General features: G+C 42.5%; 2 protein-coding genes across 3 annotated transcripts; both read right to left on the reverse strand.

Annotated features, from left to right (window-relative positions):
- Positions 1-156: 156 nt before the first annotated feature.
- Positions 157-7,930, reverse strand: LOC143483061 (polymeric immunoglobulin receptor-like). 2 transcript variants are annotated; one of them, XR_013122377.1, is made up of 12 exons: positions 7,804-7,930; positions 7,311-7,640; positions 6,780-7,085; positions 6,457-6,513; positions 6,307-6,369; positions 5,777-5,828; positions 5,461-5,555; positions 4,932-4,987; positions 4,754-4,822; positions 4,376-4,466; positions 3,635-3,713; positions 157-3,504 (listed from the first exon to the last, which is right to left on the reverse strand). XR_013122377.1 is itself a non-coding variant. In XM_076981752.1 (11 exons), exons 1-10 carry the CDS (start codon positions 7,838-7,840, stop codon positions 4,416-4,418), a joined length of 1,116 nt encoding a protein of 371 aa, XP_076837867.1. In that variant the 5' UTR covers positions 7,841-7,930; the 3' UTR covers positions 157-3,713; positions 4,376-4,415. The 2 variants fall into 2 exon arrangements, 1 of the variants encoding a protein (XP_076837867.1); XM_076981752.1 differs by having other exon boundaries at positions 157-3,713.
- Positions 7,931-8,527: 597 nt separating this feature from the next.
- On the reverse strand, positions 8,528-15,210 carry LOC143483207 (polymeric immunoglobulin receptor-like). Its single transcript, XM_076982020.1, has 6 exons — positions 15,081-15,210; positions 14,601-14,930; positions 14,067-14,375; positions 13,728-13,808; positions 9,371-9,416; positions 8,528-8,904 (listed from the first exon to the last, which is right to left on the reverse strand). The coding sequence occupies exons 1-6, from the start codon at positions 15,115-15,117 to the stop codon at positions 8,871-8,873; spliced, it is 837 nt and encodes a 278-aa protein (XP_076838135.1). The 5' UTR covers positions 15,118-15,210; the 3' UTR covers positions 8,528-8,870.
- Between the last annotated feature and the right edge of the window lie 847 nt (positions 15,211-16,057).

Here is a 16,057-nt window from a genome sequence, read left to right on the forward strand (position 1 = left end):
TTCAGTGGTTTTCTGAAGATTCAGAAGTTTAATACATACTATCATTTTTATTAACCAAAGATTTAGACAACAAAATCTTAAAACAAATTACAAACATGTTTTATACCCAAAACAAATGCATCAATAATGTTAACAACTTATATAATGAATAAATGTAATTACTAATTCAGGTACAACAAAAAAGTAAGTGTCATGGTGAGGCGGCCCCCTACCGGTCGCCTCCGTCCACAGCGGCTGTTGTTGTTGTTGTTTTGTTGCGTTGTGTGCGTCCCTCAGGTGGGCGGAGCCCGTGATCCGTCTCACCTGAGGGTCGTTTGTCTATATATGTCTTGTCTTTGTACCAGTTGACCGCTGGTCATTATTTCCTTAATTTGGATCTACTCACGGGTTTTTGGTTTGCGCACTTCTTCATTAAACCATCCTTTTTCCCCCGAGACTTGGCGTGATCGCTTCCTTTTAGTTCGCTCACCCTGCTCGTCACAGAATGACCAGCCACTTTCGGAAGCCGCCAGTCTCCTTTTCTTTCTCCTTCGTTCATGGTCATGTCTCGTGGTAAGTGTTTGTGAAATGAAAATGAAATGAAATGAAATGTGCCATATTTTGTCAATTGTGATTTTTACACCCCAATCGAAATTTGTCCTCCGCTTTTAACCCATCTGTGCAGTCAGAACACACACACACACACACTAGTGATTACTAGGGGGCTGTGGATCAAACGTACCCAGAGCGGTGGGCAGCCCTAGCCCGGCGCCCGGGGAGCAGTTGGGGTTAGGTGCCTTGCTCAAGGGCACCTCAGTCATGGCCTGTCTGGGAATCGAACCCACGACCCTCCGATCACAAGACCAGTTCCCTAACCGCCAGGCCATGACTGCCCATGACATTGTCTGCGTAGTGTTTCATGAAGTGATCCGCCGTGCATTTGGCGAGGACCAGGGCTGTCTTTCTGGGAAAACTCTTCGTCTTGTGTGGTGTTGGTGTGTACGCGCGAACGGCAACGTAGATCGGTGTGTGTCGCTCGGTTGTGTTCTGTGTTTTGTGTGTGACGTTGGTGCTGCTCGTCACTGTCGCCTCGCTCCCCTTTCGTCTTGTGTTTTATGTGGGGGAGCGATTGCGAACCTGAGCAGCACGTCACAACCTACCGAGCGCGCATGTCTCATTCGTTCATCATTTTGTACATGGTTTTTTGTTTGTCTAGTGTTTGCGTGTTCGTTGTGTCCTAGCGTGCTCGTGAACTGTTGTTGTTGTATGTAATTCCATGCTTGCTCCTCCCCTTAAATGTGTTTTGGGGGGGGGGGGGGCGGCGGCTGTGGTCCCGTGCCACGGGGTATGGCACGGAGGGCGTCGGTGGGGCGTGTGTGTGTGTGTGTGTGTGTGTGTGTGTGTGTGTGTGTGTTTCTGTTTCAGTGCAGGTGCTTCTCCCTGGCGGTGTCGTGGTGTTCCTGGACCTTGTGGGGGTCTTCACCTGGCAGGAGCCCCCTTATATTGTGGGGTGACCGGAGCCCGGTCATGAAGAGCCCCTCCCTAGAGGGCTGTGGCCCCCGGATGTTTGGGGACCATGGGGCTCCGGTCTAAGAAGCTCCTGCTGGAGATGGAGATCCTCCCTCCTGCCCGGGGTGACCAGGAGGCCCTTGGGGCTGCTCCCTAGCCCGCGACGGGGGGTGCTCTGGGCCTCGGTCTCTGGCGCTCCTGGGTTGGGTGGAGGAGTCCACCTTGCGATGAGGGGCCCCGGGAGGGGTTGACTCCCCGGGAGGCTGGGGTGACCCCTAGCAGAAGGCAGGGGTCAGCTCTGGGGGGAGGTAGGTCCACGAGGTGATGTAGCCACGCCCCAGGGAGGTAACCTGCACACACACACATACACCTCGGACGAACAAGGAGCCGTAGCTCCTCGTCCTCACACCTGTGGGGCTCACCAGCCAAAGGCTGGTTAGGGCGTGAGGGCCCTGTGACCGACTGGGGCGTGGTTTTGTGTGGTTAAACGGCCCGGTCAGTCCAGGGTCCCGCCCGGGGAGGTGAGCTGTTTAATGTTTGTGTGTTTTGTGTTTCAGCTCCCGGACTGCAGGAGGTGTGTTCCTGCCTGTCCCTGCCTTCCTGCCCCTTCGTGTTTTGTGTGCAGCCGCTGTGTGCCACACACCCAGTGGAGGAGAGTGCGGCTTGGTGGGGGGGTCTGTCACGGTGAGGCGACCCCCTACCAGCCGCCTCCGTCCACAGCAGCTGTTGTTGTTGTTTTCCGTCTCACCTGAGGGTCGTTTGTTTGTCTATATATTATTATTATTATTATTCCTTTATTTAGACAGGATAATCTCTTGAGGCTTACAGACTCATTTACAAGAGAGACCTGTTTTTAAAAAAACAACAATATAAAAAAGTTATACAAAAAACATATACATACAAATCATTACAATTTACATGCAGTATCGTCAAAAAATAAACTTTCATTTAAAACAAGTGCAAGTGCCTAAAAATGTATTTTCCAGATCTTTCAATATAACTTTAAACTCGCCAAGTGTAACCAAACTGGACAGCTTCTGATTCCGCTGAAGCATGTTCCAGATGGAGGGACTAGAGAAAGAGAATGCCTTTTTGCCAAGTTCAGAACGAATTGACGGAACACTGAATGTAATAAAATCTTGGGAGCGAATGCTATGACGTTGCTGTTTACGTAAGAAATAACATGACAAATATGATGGTACCAGACGCAGAATAGATTTGTAAATAAATGTGTACCAATGTAGATTGTGTACGAGAAGGCCAATTTACTAAAGAATATAACGTACAATGATGTGTGAAAGCTTTAGTGCCTGTGATAAATCTAAGAGCTCCATGGTAGACAGCATCCAACATTCGCAATGAGCAGGCTGAGGCATTCATATACACAATATCCCCATAATCTAACAGACTCATAAAAGTAGCAGAAACCAGCTGTTTCCTGGCGTTGTATGAGAAACAAGATTTGTTTCGAAAAAAGAAGCCAAGTTTCAACTTAAGTTTTATAAGCAGGTTTTCAATATGGGGGTTAAAGGTTAAATTATCATCTATGGTGATGCCAAGGTATTTATAAGAATTTACAAAGTTGATAGGCAATCCCTGTGCAGTAGTGATAGTAGGAAGAGGTAAAGATACCTTTTTCTTATTGGAAAATACCATTCCCTTAGTCTTACTTGAATTTAATAATAGACGAAGTTGTAATAATTGAGATATTTTCAAAAATATATTATTCAAAAATAATTTTGAATAATATCAAAAGCAGATTGCAGATGCTCAAAAACAAGGGCAACCGATTTTGCATGGCAATAAATAACTGAGTCGTCAGCATAAAAATGCACAGCTGCATTATTATATATGCAAATTATAGCAAATTATATATGTCTTGTCTTTGTACCAGTTGACCGCTGGTCATTATATCCTTAATTCGGATCTACTCACGGGTTTTTGGTTTGCACACTTCTTCATTAAACCATCCTTTTGCCCTGAGACTTGTAATCGCTTCCTTTTTGTTCGCACTCCCTGCCCGTCACAGAAAGAAGTTCTGAAAACATTGTTTCACCATAGACTAAATGTTCCACTGTAGTATGACTGAGTAGAGAGAGACAAACGATGCAGCGTTTAATTAAGAGAGTATAGGAGTTGTGATTACAGCAGAGGGGAGACACACAGGACTCTCATCAGTGAGGAGGCGTCTCAGACCATCGATGTGAAACACTGAACTCAGGACCCTGTGGGGGTTAAACAGTTTGAAATGAGAAATGGGTGCAAATAATAATGAGTGAACTGCTGATTGTGGGCTGGAGTTGGAAGGAGACGTGATTGGTGAGTGAGACCTGGCGGGGTTCAGGTGACAGTGAGATGTGAACGTTAGACACACTGACTACTACTGCAAGCCTGGAACTGTGTGAGATCCTGAGGAACTTCTTGAGATTTTTTGTAAGTTGATGTTATTCTATGGTTGTCAGTCATATTCATCATTAAATTGATTTTCCAGCAGTAATGCTTTGCTGGAAAGATTCAAATGAGGATCTCCTGAATAAAGTTCACAGGCCAGCTAAAGTCACTGAAGTCATTGAAGTGCGGTATCTTTCTGTTCCTACAACACTAAGGCCCTGCCACGTCAGATCATGTGATGAGGGTTAAACATTCTGGGAGGAGGGGGGTAAAAGAACTAAAGAACTACACCCCATAACTGCCCTGTTCTCTTACGTCCACGTCTATATCTGCCTTATAAAGCAGTTTTAGTATTCTGACAACACATCTGATACCCTACAGACCCCAAAAGTGTTTAAATTATAATGATGTAAAAATTGGAAATTAAATAAAATTGCTGGAGAAGTTGTTGATGAATGAATAAGATCAAATGATGACGTTAAATGAGAGTACTTACTGTCTGCTTGGTGAGCAATGATAGGACCAACACACGAGTTTTAACGGTTAGCAACAGAAGTGTAGATGATGTCATCATGAGCACCTGGAGGCTGTTGGAACAGGGGAGAAGTTAAGGATGAAGATCAGCCAACGTCTTCATCAGCACAACTGCTGGTTATTAAAAGCTTTACTTCATCTCCAAGATACTTAACATGGACTTATCAGTGAAGCCTAATACGTAATTCTTACAGACAACTAAAGCCAGTTTATACTGTACTGTTAGCTATCACACACAAACAATAATGATGCATCTCATCAGACCCTCTAAACAAGGAGAAATAACAACAACAATACAATTGATATGTTTGTGTTAATGATTGTTTCAGAATAATCAGACCTTCTCCAAGATATTTTGTTTTGACTTCTTTGACTTGAAACCAACTGAACTGTACAGCACCGTATCAGACTGAAAGAGCAGGAGAGAGTTTTAAGCATTTTAAGAAGTAATTCAGAACTCCCTGTTTTTCAGCTAATCAGTACCATGACAGGGACCACACATGAAGTTCAGTACTAACCGTGGAGGCTGCAGTGTGTGTGTCTGTCTCTGCAGAGCCGGCTGACCTTGATACTTCTGGATATGATTGAAGTGATAGTTAGATAATATCAGTTAGTTAATAGCCAGTTAAACTACACTCTCCAGACACTTTAGAAACATTTATTGATCAGAGTTTATCAATTTTGGAGTTGGTGTTTGTAAGTGAAACTACAACTCCTCTGTTGCTTTGTTTGACATAAACAATTTGCACATAAGATATCAGAGGTCAGTTTTGACCAAAGGACATTTGCTTTGCTGGACATTTTCAATTACAGTCCAGTCTACTATAGTAGAGACACTGACACTCAAGCAACACGCTTAAAACCCCTCTCATACATCCTGTGAATGACCCATGACTGACCACTGCAGTGTTCGTGTTTAAAGTGAAGTGGTAAGAGTACTTAAGTACAATAACTAAAATCAACGCTGCCTTTCAGGATGTTTTAAAGTGTTTTTAATAGCAATATCTTCAAATGTCTTTAGGTCTTACCCACGTCAGGGACACTTACTACACTTCCTCTTTGACATACAGATGCTACAAACCAGAACGGTCAGCAGAAGTCCCACCCCCATCAGACTGCAAATGACTGTGATACTTTCTTCCCTGTAGAGGTGAAATATTTGTTAACACATGTCATTATTAACTAAATTCATAAGAGGAGAGTAATTAGAGAGTTTACATCATGTATTTTACATCACTGTGAAGTGTAACCAGTGATGTTTAATACATTTATCTGGTCAAAGATGTGTTTTGGCACAACAATATGTTTGCTGTCATGGACCCTGGTAAGATGTGTAGAAGTGATCAACAGTGAAGGGTCTTACATGTTCTTATGGGTTTGTTCTTTGTTTTCAGTTGTATTGCTGTGAGTTCCAGCTGTATGAGAAAATGTGACACTGTCAGGAATAATTATGGTGTCATGGTGTTAATCAGATAGAAGACGACGTGTGAGGTTGTTAACCAGAAAACTAAAAAGAACTCTTACAGAACTGACCAAAAGTATACTCACTGCAGTAATGTTTTAGACTGTCTAAATTTCTAAAATTCTTCTAAAATGAAAATTCTAAATAAATTCCCAAAACAACACAACCACGTCTCAGTGCATTTCCCATAACATCACACCACCCAGGCAAACGTACATTACTCCAAATTATGACGGTGCGACACAGGAAGCTCTGTGCAGCCTTGTCACATGAGAAATGTGATACAGGCGTGATTAGTGGTTATGTAATTTAAAATATGTTTGTGTAATAGTGTGTATGATTAATGTAGTAATAGTTTTCCAACCTAACCAGCTTAGTTCATAACATCAAACACGTTGTGATTGTGAACATAACACTATCTGCTCTGGTACCTGGAGTGGTGTGTGGACTGATATTTCTGATATTGGTTTTCTTAATGTCAGTTGTCATTGTCCCTATGAAGAAAGAATAAAAAACTTAATAGTTATCAAATGTAACATTACTTGGTTACATAAACTATAGATCAATACTAGTGATGGTACCTGGTCTGGTTTGTGGTGTGGTCTTTCTGATGCTGGTTTTGTCATTGTCAGGTGTCCCTGTCAGTATGAGGAAAGAATGAACAACTTAACATTTCAGACACATTCTGGTATCAGTGAGAACATTTTTCATTAAGATGGTCTCTGGTTGCTTCCTCTGATCTCCATACTGAGAATGTTGCATTCAGGACACGACAGAGACCAAATATGAAAGAGTCAAACTGTCTCACTTCTACTCTTGTACACTGGGACCATTGACTGTTCATCGACATATAGTTTTACCATTTAATTACTTCATTAAAACACAAAAGTACATGCAAACACACCTGTGAGTGCATCAGTGACTGTGAGGTGAACAGGAACCTGTAGATCTCCAACAGAGCACCAGAACCAGCCAGCATCACTCTTCTTCAGTCCAGTCATCTCCACCTTGAAGAATTTTATCCCTTCCCTGATCCACACTGCTGAATTCTGGGATGTGTAGGTCCTCCCCACTGTGTAGCAGCTCCAGTCTGTAGATCTGCACCACTGCTTGTGTTTATTCTTATGTGCAGCACTGTAGAGACACTGAACACTGACGCTGCTCCCCTCCTCTCCACTCACACTGTTCCTGTTCACTGACACCGCAGGAGCTGAACACAGAACACAGCTGAGACTGCATCAAGTGCTCAAATCCACTGGTATGGTACATCTTACTAATCACTAGTTACTGGGAGAGAAATACAGTGTTGGATTCAAATCTGTGGAGTGTTTAATTCACTCCTGACATATTGAGTTAACATGTACAGTGTTCATTCAAGTCCTGCTGATCACCAGGATTGATTCAGCAGTGGTGGGTTTAGTGTGTAATCACATACCTGATGTGACTGTGAAATAAAGTTTCTCTGTAACATCTAGTTGAAATATTCCTTCAATCTTCACAGCACACCAGTACGTTCCAGTACGATCCTCCTCTAGATCTCTCATCGTGACAGTAAAGAGACTCTGAGCTGGTTTGTCAGTCACAGTCACTTTGCCCTCTGTGGTATTTGCATATGCCAGAATCTTGCAGTAATTGAACGCTGCATAAGCATCATAACACCAGTATTTCTTGTTCTGAATAAATTCTCTGTCGTAATGACACGGGATGGTGACAGAGCCTCCAGTCTGAAGAGTTAACTTCTTCTCTGTCCAAGTCCGCTCGATCCCTACAGCAACAAACTCTGAATATTATTGCTGCTAAGTACTAACCACGTATTTTCACATTTCTTAAAGATGTCATCTCACTTTAAGACTAGTGTTCATTAATACATAAAGGGATTATTTGCACATTGTATACAGTAAAGCCTTCAGTACATAAAAACTACTAACCTTGAACAAAGAAAATGACAATCAAAAGATACTTCATGTCTTCTTACTTCCTGCATTACTTTGTCTACTGAGATCATAAGACCATGTTAGAGGATGTACAAGCACTTATCTGACTGTGTAAAGGATCAAGTTATTGGTACACTGACCACTTTCTTGAACTTCCTATTACAACTCAGCTAGCGCTCACTGACTCAACACTGCCCCCTGCTGAAGTCTCCAAAGAATGTGCATGTGCCTTTTAAAATTATATTTTCCATTAATTGTTTTTGTTGCAGCTAAGACCCAACACGTGGTTCTTATAGCACAATATTTTAACACACTAACCCATGTAGCCCATTTATTGGTGCTAAACATTAAGCACATTCTCTGCCATACACTCATTTAGAAATCCTTAAACACATATCCTCTCTCATGCTGTCCCTCAATCTAACTCAAAGTTAGATCTGTCTCTAATCCTTGCTCTAATTTGTCTCTAATCTGTGTGCATGTGCGAGCCCCTATTAAACTGCTAGAGACTCCTGGAACCTCAGAGAGTGTAGGGATGTGTGTGTAGCCACACTATTGACTCTGGAATTTCAACTTCCATTACAACAAAATCACAACATCAGCAATGATGTTAATGAAGATTTATTCATATGGCACATGTTCACATTCACTATAATAAGTACAACACAAAACATGACAGTGTTTACATACATGAAGAACAGACTGTCAGAAGAGGGAAGTGAGATCATCATCTCTGGAATGAGAACGATTCGTTTTCTAATGTTTCATGGTCTGTCCAAGCTGTCTAGACCCAGAAATTTACAGTAATGTAAACAGGAACTTTTCCTAATACAAAAATAACATTCCACTCATTACAAGCAGATAGAGTTGAGTGATGTACTGGGCACTGGGGTTAGACCAGGAATAAACAGCTGATTGAAGTGGTTGAAGATGCCGGTGGTTGAAGATGTTGGTACAAAAGATTTCATCAGGATTTAAAAATCCAACAGTATAGGCCACAATCTTATCACCATAAGATTATCGCCAATCTTAAGCCACAAGAATCATACATCAGAGCTGGTTCAGTTGTGTGAAATACAGAACTTCACAACACCTCTGAAACATAAAACAAACCATCGATGAATCACATTGGCATGAACTGCTGAGACGTCCACAACGCATCACTTCCTGTGAACCTTATCTTGAGTCAAAACACAAAATAGCAGATTACAAAGGCCTGGCAAAGTTAGTATGTCTTTGTTCAATCCGTTTTTGTACATGTTGTATTTATTCATTTTTAAAATCAAGGACATTGCAGCAGGAGGAACTGGGATGGAAGACACACTCAGATGAAACGCTTGGATATCTGACACTCACTTTTCCTCAACAGCTATGAAGCTAATACAGTTTTTTATAAAGAGTCAGATAACCACTAAAATGCCAGAGCTTCCACTATCACTGTAATGTTTAATTACACACAACTCAGCACAGCCTGCAGGAACAACGTTTGGCCTCACGAGAACCTTCTTCCTTCTCTACAGCAAGTTCTCACATAATAATAATTTGGGTTTGTTGCACTCACGTGGGTTTGTTTTTGTCAGACTGTCCAGTGTCTCTCGTGTCCCAACCTAAAGAATCATGGGAATATGAATATTATATTTTGCTTTAGCCCCCTCAGAACTCAGAACAAGAAGAAGAATCAACATAAAGGGTGTGAATTCTGTAGGAGACTAGGAGACATTCCTGACTGCAGCTAGACTGTAATGGAATGGTGTGTTTATCATCTTTAGAAAGCCTGGTAATGTGTGAAATGTTTGTGAAGATTGGGAAACTTCTCTGCATTATGACAAGGCCATTTGCCATTGTAAAGTCAACACAGTCCACATGTGCAAAGGTAAACGTGTTGCACACTATATACCAGACGTGGGCGTTGTACAGCACACAGGACACATCTGGCCCTCTGACTATCTCTGTCAAAACTACATGTGTGACTACAACACCTGTTACACTGCTATAGGTGCTCGAAATACAACTACACTGCTTTAAGTTTGAAGCAGCTATTTTGTTTTTGTTTTTAAATTGTGTCTGTCTGGTCAGTTCACTCATGCACCTTCACTCAAATGTGTCTGAATGTGTTGGGCAGTTTTCAAGACATCAGCTCTTAGCTCTTAAACAGGGCTCTCAAGTTTTGAATTCATTTCAGAGTGTGAGAGTCGGTGGCGAACATAAGTTGTCGAGCGGGGGGGGGGGGGGGGGATGGTACGTTGTTGTTGTATTTCGCGATCGATCGCCAGTGGAGGGCGACATATATATATATGGATCAGAGGTAAATAAACTAGATTTTTTTTTCTTTTTTCGCCGTGTGAAATCGGAAGTGTGGCGTGAGAGCGTGTGAAGACGGTAAAATGCGTGTGTTACACGCTCAATGCGTGAGACTTGAGAACACTGTCTTAAATATGTCAGCTAGCGGTAAAAAAAGAAAGACTGATACAGAATTCAGAGTTTTAACAAGGAATGGACTAAATACTGATTTACTAAAGTCAACTGTAAAGCTCTGTGGTTAGTTTGTGGAGAACAGATAACTGTTTTTAAGGATAACAATTTCAATCGCTGTTAATAGAGTAAACACGCAGAGAAGTACAAGAACTTGAGCTACATGGGCATCAGAAAATTTGCTAGCGAAACTGCAAAAGCAGCAAGAATCTTTTTCCAGAGCTGCACTTGTCCAGGGATACAGCAGTCAGGAGCAGCTGTGTGATCCCACAACACTGCAAGAAACACTCAGACCAGCTCTGATGGGGAGTTTGTCACAGGATGTTTGGTGGACTTTGCAGCGCTAATTTATCCTGAGAAATTAGACATTTGCAAATGTGTCCCTCTCCAAGTGAACCAAGGGGAATTTGGACTTTCAGCTGCAAAACGAGGATAATCTTTGTTGGCTCTGAATGAGAGCTGTGATGTACAGCCCAGTTACTGATCTTAACACGTGGGGTAACGTTAAACTTTGAGATGATGGAGGAGCTGGCAGTGGTCAATGTGATGCTATTTTAACTGACAAAGGTACTTTCTAAACTGAACAATCACAAGTTAATTAAATAATGATATAATTCTGTCCACCACATTTTCATCGTTTCTTTGTAATGTTTCATTTAGTGTTTTTTTATTATGATATATTATATATATACTGCATATGGTATTGTGCATAACTGAGTTAAGTATATCAGTCTGACTTCCTAAAACCGTTCCAGTTTCTCATGTGGCCTCTTTAAAACACACTTTAAAAACATGGTATTTGGAACAAAATTACTTCTACGGTCAAAAGTCAGATCTTAGTGTGACGTTTGACACTAAGCTCATGATGAACTCTTTTGGGGAGACTGTCGTGAAGGTTTCTGAAGTAATTATTAGGTAAATTATACCAGGTTTCTTTCAGTACTTCCCAGAGTTCTTTAGGTGTTTTGGAGTAGGTCACACTAAATGCTTAAATACTATCACGCTTTGTAGGCCCCCTGCTGGCTGCCCCCGTCAGCAGCGGCAGTATTTCATGTTGTCCTGTTGTTGTGATGTTGTGTTTGTCCCTCAGGTGGGCGTGGCCTAATTGGAAACCCAACACCTGAGGGTCGCTTGTCTGTCTATATAGGCCTAAGTTTGTCTTGTATGAGTTCACTGCTGATTATTGTATCCTACGGATCTGAGGTCACTACCTCCACCCGCCACCAGAGGTCGCACTCACCAGAGTTTTAGAAATCAGCTGTTTTTTGTTGAGGTTAATTAGAACTAGTACTTAAGCCTGTCTCCTTCAGCCTAACCTTGTGTTAGTGTTGCCAAGTGTTGCCATCTCTTTACGAATGACATCTGAGCGTATTTTTTGTGAATTTTCTGGTTGTCTTCCTGGTGTTTGATCTTGTTCTGTTTTTGTCTTTTGCCCCTGTCTAGTGATCGGCAAATGAAGCCTCTTGAAGCAATGAAGCTTTCCAACCCTTTGCTTTGCAAAAAGGTTCATTACTCGTGGCTTCATTCATCACTCACTAGTGACATCTGCTGGTGAAAATAACAGCCTCGTCATTCAGTTGGATCATACTTTCAAAAATTTGTAAATGCAATATTGTCACAAAGTTTCAATCAAACTCATGTTTAGTAACAGGAGAATCAATTAAATCATGTTTTAATTATTAAAATGATTTGTAGCCAATTTAATCCTTGACCATTAGTGGTTGTGTTGGGTTTTCTTGTATGTCACATGGACTTGTTTGACAATGAAGATATGTTGTACTTTACTATATTGGGAATTGAGTGATTGTTGAGGCAGACTGAATATTTTGAGTTAGAAAATGATTAAAAAAAACAGAATGTGTTTAAAATAATTGCTTCTTGGGGGTTCTAGATCTGGTTTGGCAGTCATGGCCTGGTGGTTAGGGAAGGGGAAGTGGTTAGGGAACTGGTCTTGTAACCAGAGGGTCGTGGGTTCGATCCCCAGACCTGAGGCCATGACTGAGGTGCCCCTTAATCCCCAATTGCTCACTTATATAAAAATGAGATAAAATGTAAGTCGCTCTGGATAAGGGCGTCTGCCAAACGGAAAATGTTTCCAATGGTTTTTAGTCTGTTTTTGATGTGTGAATCTGATATACATCCTGATCAAACAAAAAAGAATTTAGAACGTTCCAGATTTTAAATTTAACCACCTACTACAAGCCACGAAGCAACAGGGTTCATAGCGCTTTTATTTTGAAAAACGATACGCAAAATGAAGCAATGACGTCGCCGATGTAATGCGAGGCCTCGTTTGTTGCTGATCACATGATTTTGCTCAATATGACACAAGCTCCGAAGCGGGGCTTCATCGGACACGCCCCTTTTTACTCGGTACACGTCTCGAAGCCTCGCTTCAGATGTCCCATCACTACTGTCTTCCTTTCACCTGTCTCTCCCCTCACTGTTGGAGTCCTGTCTTCCCCTCGCCTGTCTCTCCCCTCACTGTTGGACTCCTGTCTACCCTTAGACTGTCTCTCCCCTCACTGTTGGAGTCCTGTCTACCCCTCGCCTGTCTCTCCCCTTACTGTTGGAGTCCTGTCTACCCTTAGCCTGTCTCTCCCCTCACTGTTGAAGTCCTGTCTACCTTTAGCCTGTCTCTCCCCTCACTGTTGGAGTCCTGTCTTCCCCTAGCCTGTCTCTCCCCTCACTGTTGGAGTCCTGTCTTCCCCTAGCCTGTCTCTCCCCTCACTGTTGGAGTCCTGTCTTCCCCTCGCCTGTCTCTCCCCTCACTGTTGGAGTCCTGTCTTCCCTTAGCCTGTCTCTCCCCTCGCTGTTGGAGTCCTGTCTTCCCTTAGCCTGTCTCTCCCCTCGCTGTTGGAGTCCTGTCTTCCCTTAGCCTGTCTCTCCCCTCGCTGTTGGAGTCCTGTCTTCCCCTCGCCTGTCTCTCCCCTCACTGTTGGAGTCCTGTCTTCCCTTAGCCTGTCTCTCCCCTCACTGTTGGAGTCCTGTCTTCCCTCACCTGTCTCTCCCCTCACTGTTGGAGTCCTGTCTTCCCTTAGCCTGTCTCTCCCCTCACTGTTGGAGTCCTGTCTACCCCTCGCCTGTCTCTCCCCTCACTGTTGCCTGTTTGTATGTTTTGTCCTCCTGTTATTAAGAACCTCTGCTTGCACACACACACATAGATCCACAGTCTGACCACCAGGCGTTACACACACACATCCCTGTGGTATTTTCCTGTGTCCAAACTGTGTTTGTTGTAAATGGTATTTTCACATTCAGAGTTTTATGAACAATTATAGAATCAAGTGTGATGTGTAAACAGCAAACTGATGTGACACAGGAAGCTTTGTGCTACTTTGTGAAATGAAAATGTGATGACAGTTGTGTTTAAAAGTGTGTAGTAGAGAACATGGTTGGTGTAGGAATAGTTATCCAACATAACAGACAAAAATCATATTACTTACATAGATCAATATTAGTGATGGTACCTGGTCTGGTTTGTGGTGTGGTCTTTCTGATGCTGGTTTTGTCATTGTCAGGTGTCCCTGTCAGTATGAGGAAAGAATGAACAACTTAACATTTCAGACACATTGTGGTATCAGTGAGAACATTTTTCATTAAGATGGTCTCTGGTTGCTTCCTCTGATCTCCATACTGAGAATGTTGCATTCAGGAAACAACAGAGACCAAATATAAAAGAGTCAAACTGACTCACTTCTACACTGGGACCATCAATTGTTCATCAACATATAGTTTCACCATTTAATTACTTCATTAAAACACAAAGGTACATGCAAACATACCTGTGAGTGCATCAGTGACTGTGAGGTGAACAGGAACCTGTACATCTCCAACAGAGCACCAGTACCAGCCAGCATCACTCTTCTTCAGTCCAGTCATCTCCACCTTGAAGGATGTTTTCCCATCATCCCTGATCTGCACTGCTGAATTCTGGGATGTGTAGGTCCTCCCCACTGTGTAGCAGCTCCAGTCTGTAGATCTGCACCACTGCTTGTGTTTATTCTGATATGCAGCACTGTAGAGACACTGAACACTGACGCTGCTCCCCTCCTCTCCACTCACACTGTTCCTGTTCACTGACACCGCAGGAGCTGAACACAGAACACAGCTGAGACTGTATCAAGTGCTCAAATCCACTGGTATGGTACATCTTACTAATCACTAGTTACTGGGAGAGAAATACAGTGTTGGACTCAAATCTGTGGAGTGTTGAATTCACTCCTGACATATTGAGTTAACATGTACAGTGTTCATTCAAGTCCTGCTGAACACCAGGATTGATTCAGCAGTGGTGGGTTTAGTGTGTAATCACATACCTGATGTGACTGTGAAATAAAGTTTCTCTGTAACATCTAGTTGAAATATTCCTCCAAACTCCACAGCACACCAGTACGTTCCAGTACGATCCTCCTCTAGATCTCTCATCGTGAGAGTAAAGAGACTCTGAGCTGGTTTGTCAGTCACAGTCACTTTGCCCTCTGTGGTATTTGCATACGCCAGAATCTTGCAGTAATTGAACTCTGCTTTATCATCATAACACCAGTATTTCTCGTGCTGAATAAATTGTCTGTCGTAATGACATGGGATGGTGACAGAACCTCCAGTCTGAAGAGTTAACTTCTTCTCTGTCCAAGTCTGCTTGATCCCTACAGCAACAAACTCTGAATATTATTGCTCCTAAGTACTAACCACGTATTTTCACATTTCTTAAAGATGTCACCTCACTTTAAGACTTTAGTGTTCATTAATACATAAAGGGATTATTTGCACATTTTATACAGAAAAAAACTACTAACCTTGAACAAAGAAAATGACAATCAAAAGATACTTCATGTCTTCTTTCTTCCTGCATTACTTTGTCTACTGAGATCATAAGACCATGATAGAGGATGTACAAGCAATTTTCTGACTGCGTTAAGGATCAAGTCATTGGTACACTAACCGCTTTCTTGAACTTCCCATTACAACTCTCACCTAGCGCTCTGTGACTCAACACTGCCCCCTGCTGAAGTTTCAAAAGAATGTGCATGTGCGTTTTTAAAAAGATCTATTTTTCCATCATTAACTTCTAGTGACGGTAAACTACCATAATTATTGTTGATTCATTAATAACTACATAAAGCTAAAATAAGTCAAACTACAAATCCTGTTACCACAATCTGCAAAAACATCAGTAAGTAAACAAGCACACTTGGAATTGAGTTTGTACTTGTCACGTAGGGCAACGCCCCCTCTCGTAGCTGTCACTCTGGGTTCCACTCTGGTGTCATGTCCGTGTTCCCTGCCTGTTTGTCCCGCCCTGCTCGTTGGTTTTGATTCCTCGTTTGTTACCACACCCCTGTGTCATTGTCATCACCTGCCCCTTGTTTAATGTCTGTGCATATAAGCCCCTGAGTCTCCCTTGTCCTTCGTCCGGTATTTTGAATTTGATTTGTGATCGTGTCTGTTTCTTCGCTGTTCTCTGTACCTGACCGTATTCGTGTTTCCCCTGTTACCCGTGCTCCCTGTCTTTGTAATGCCTGTCTTTGCTTGTTTCACGGACTGCCCTCCTGCTATCGACCCTGCCTGGCTATCCGACGATGAATACGGTATTCCCCTGAATAAATCTCGCTCTTCTCAGCACTTGTGTCCGTCCTCTCGCTCCGTGGTGCGAGCCACGTTACAGTACTCAAGACAACGTGACATTAACTGTGCTGAGTTCTGATGGTTTTCCTTCCTCATCATCAGAACTTAGGAACAGTTTAAGGAAAGTTTAAGGTGTTTAGCACTGAGA

Source organism: Brachyhypopomus gauderio, chromosome 19 (assembly GCF_052324685.1).
Source record: "Brachyhypopomus gauderio isolate BG-103 chromosome 19, BGAUD_0.2, whole genome shotgun sequence".
NCBI classification, from domain to species: Eukaryota; Metazoa; Chordata; class Actinopteri; order Gymnotiformes; family Hypopomidae; genus Brachyhypopomus; species Brachyhypopomus gauderio.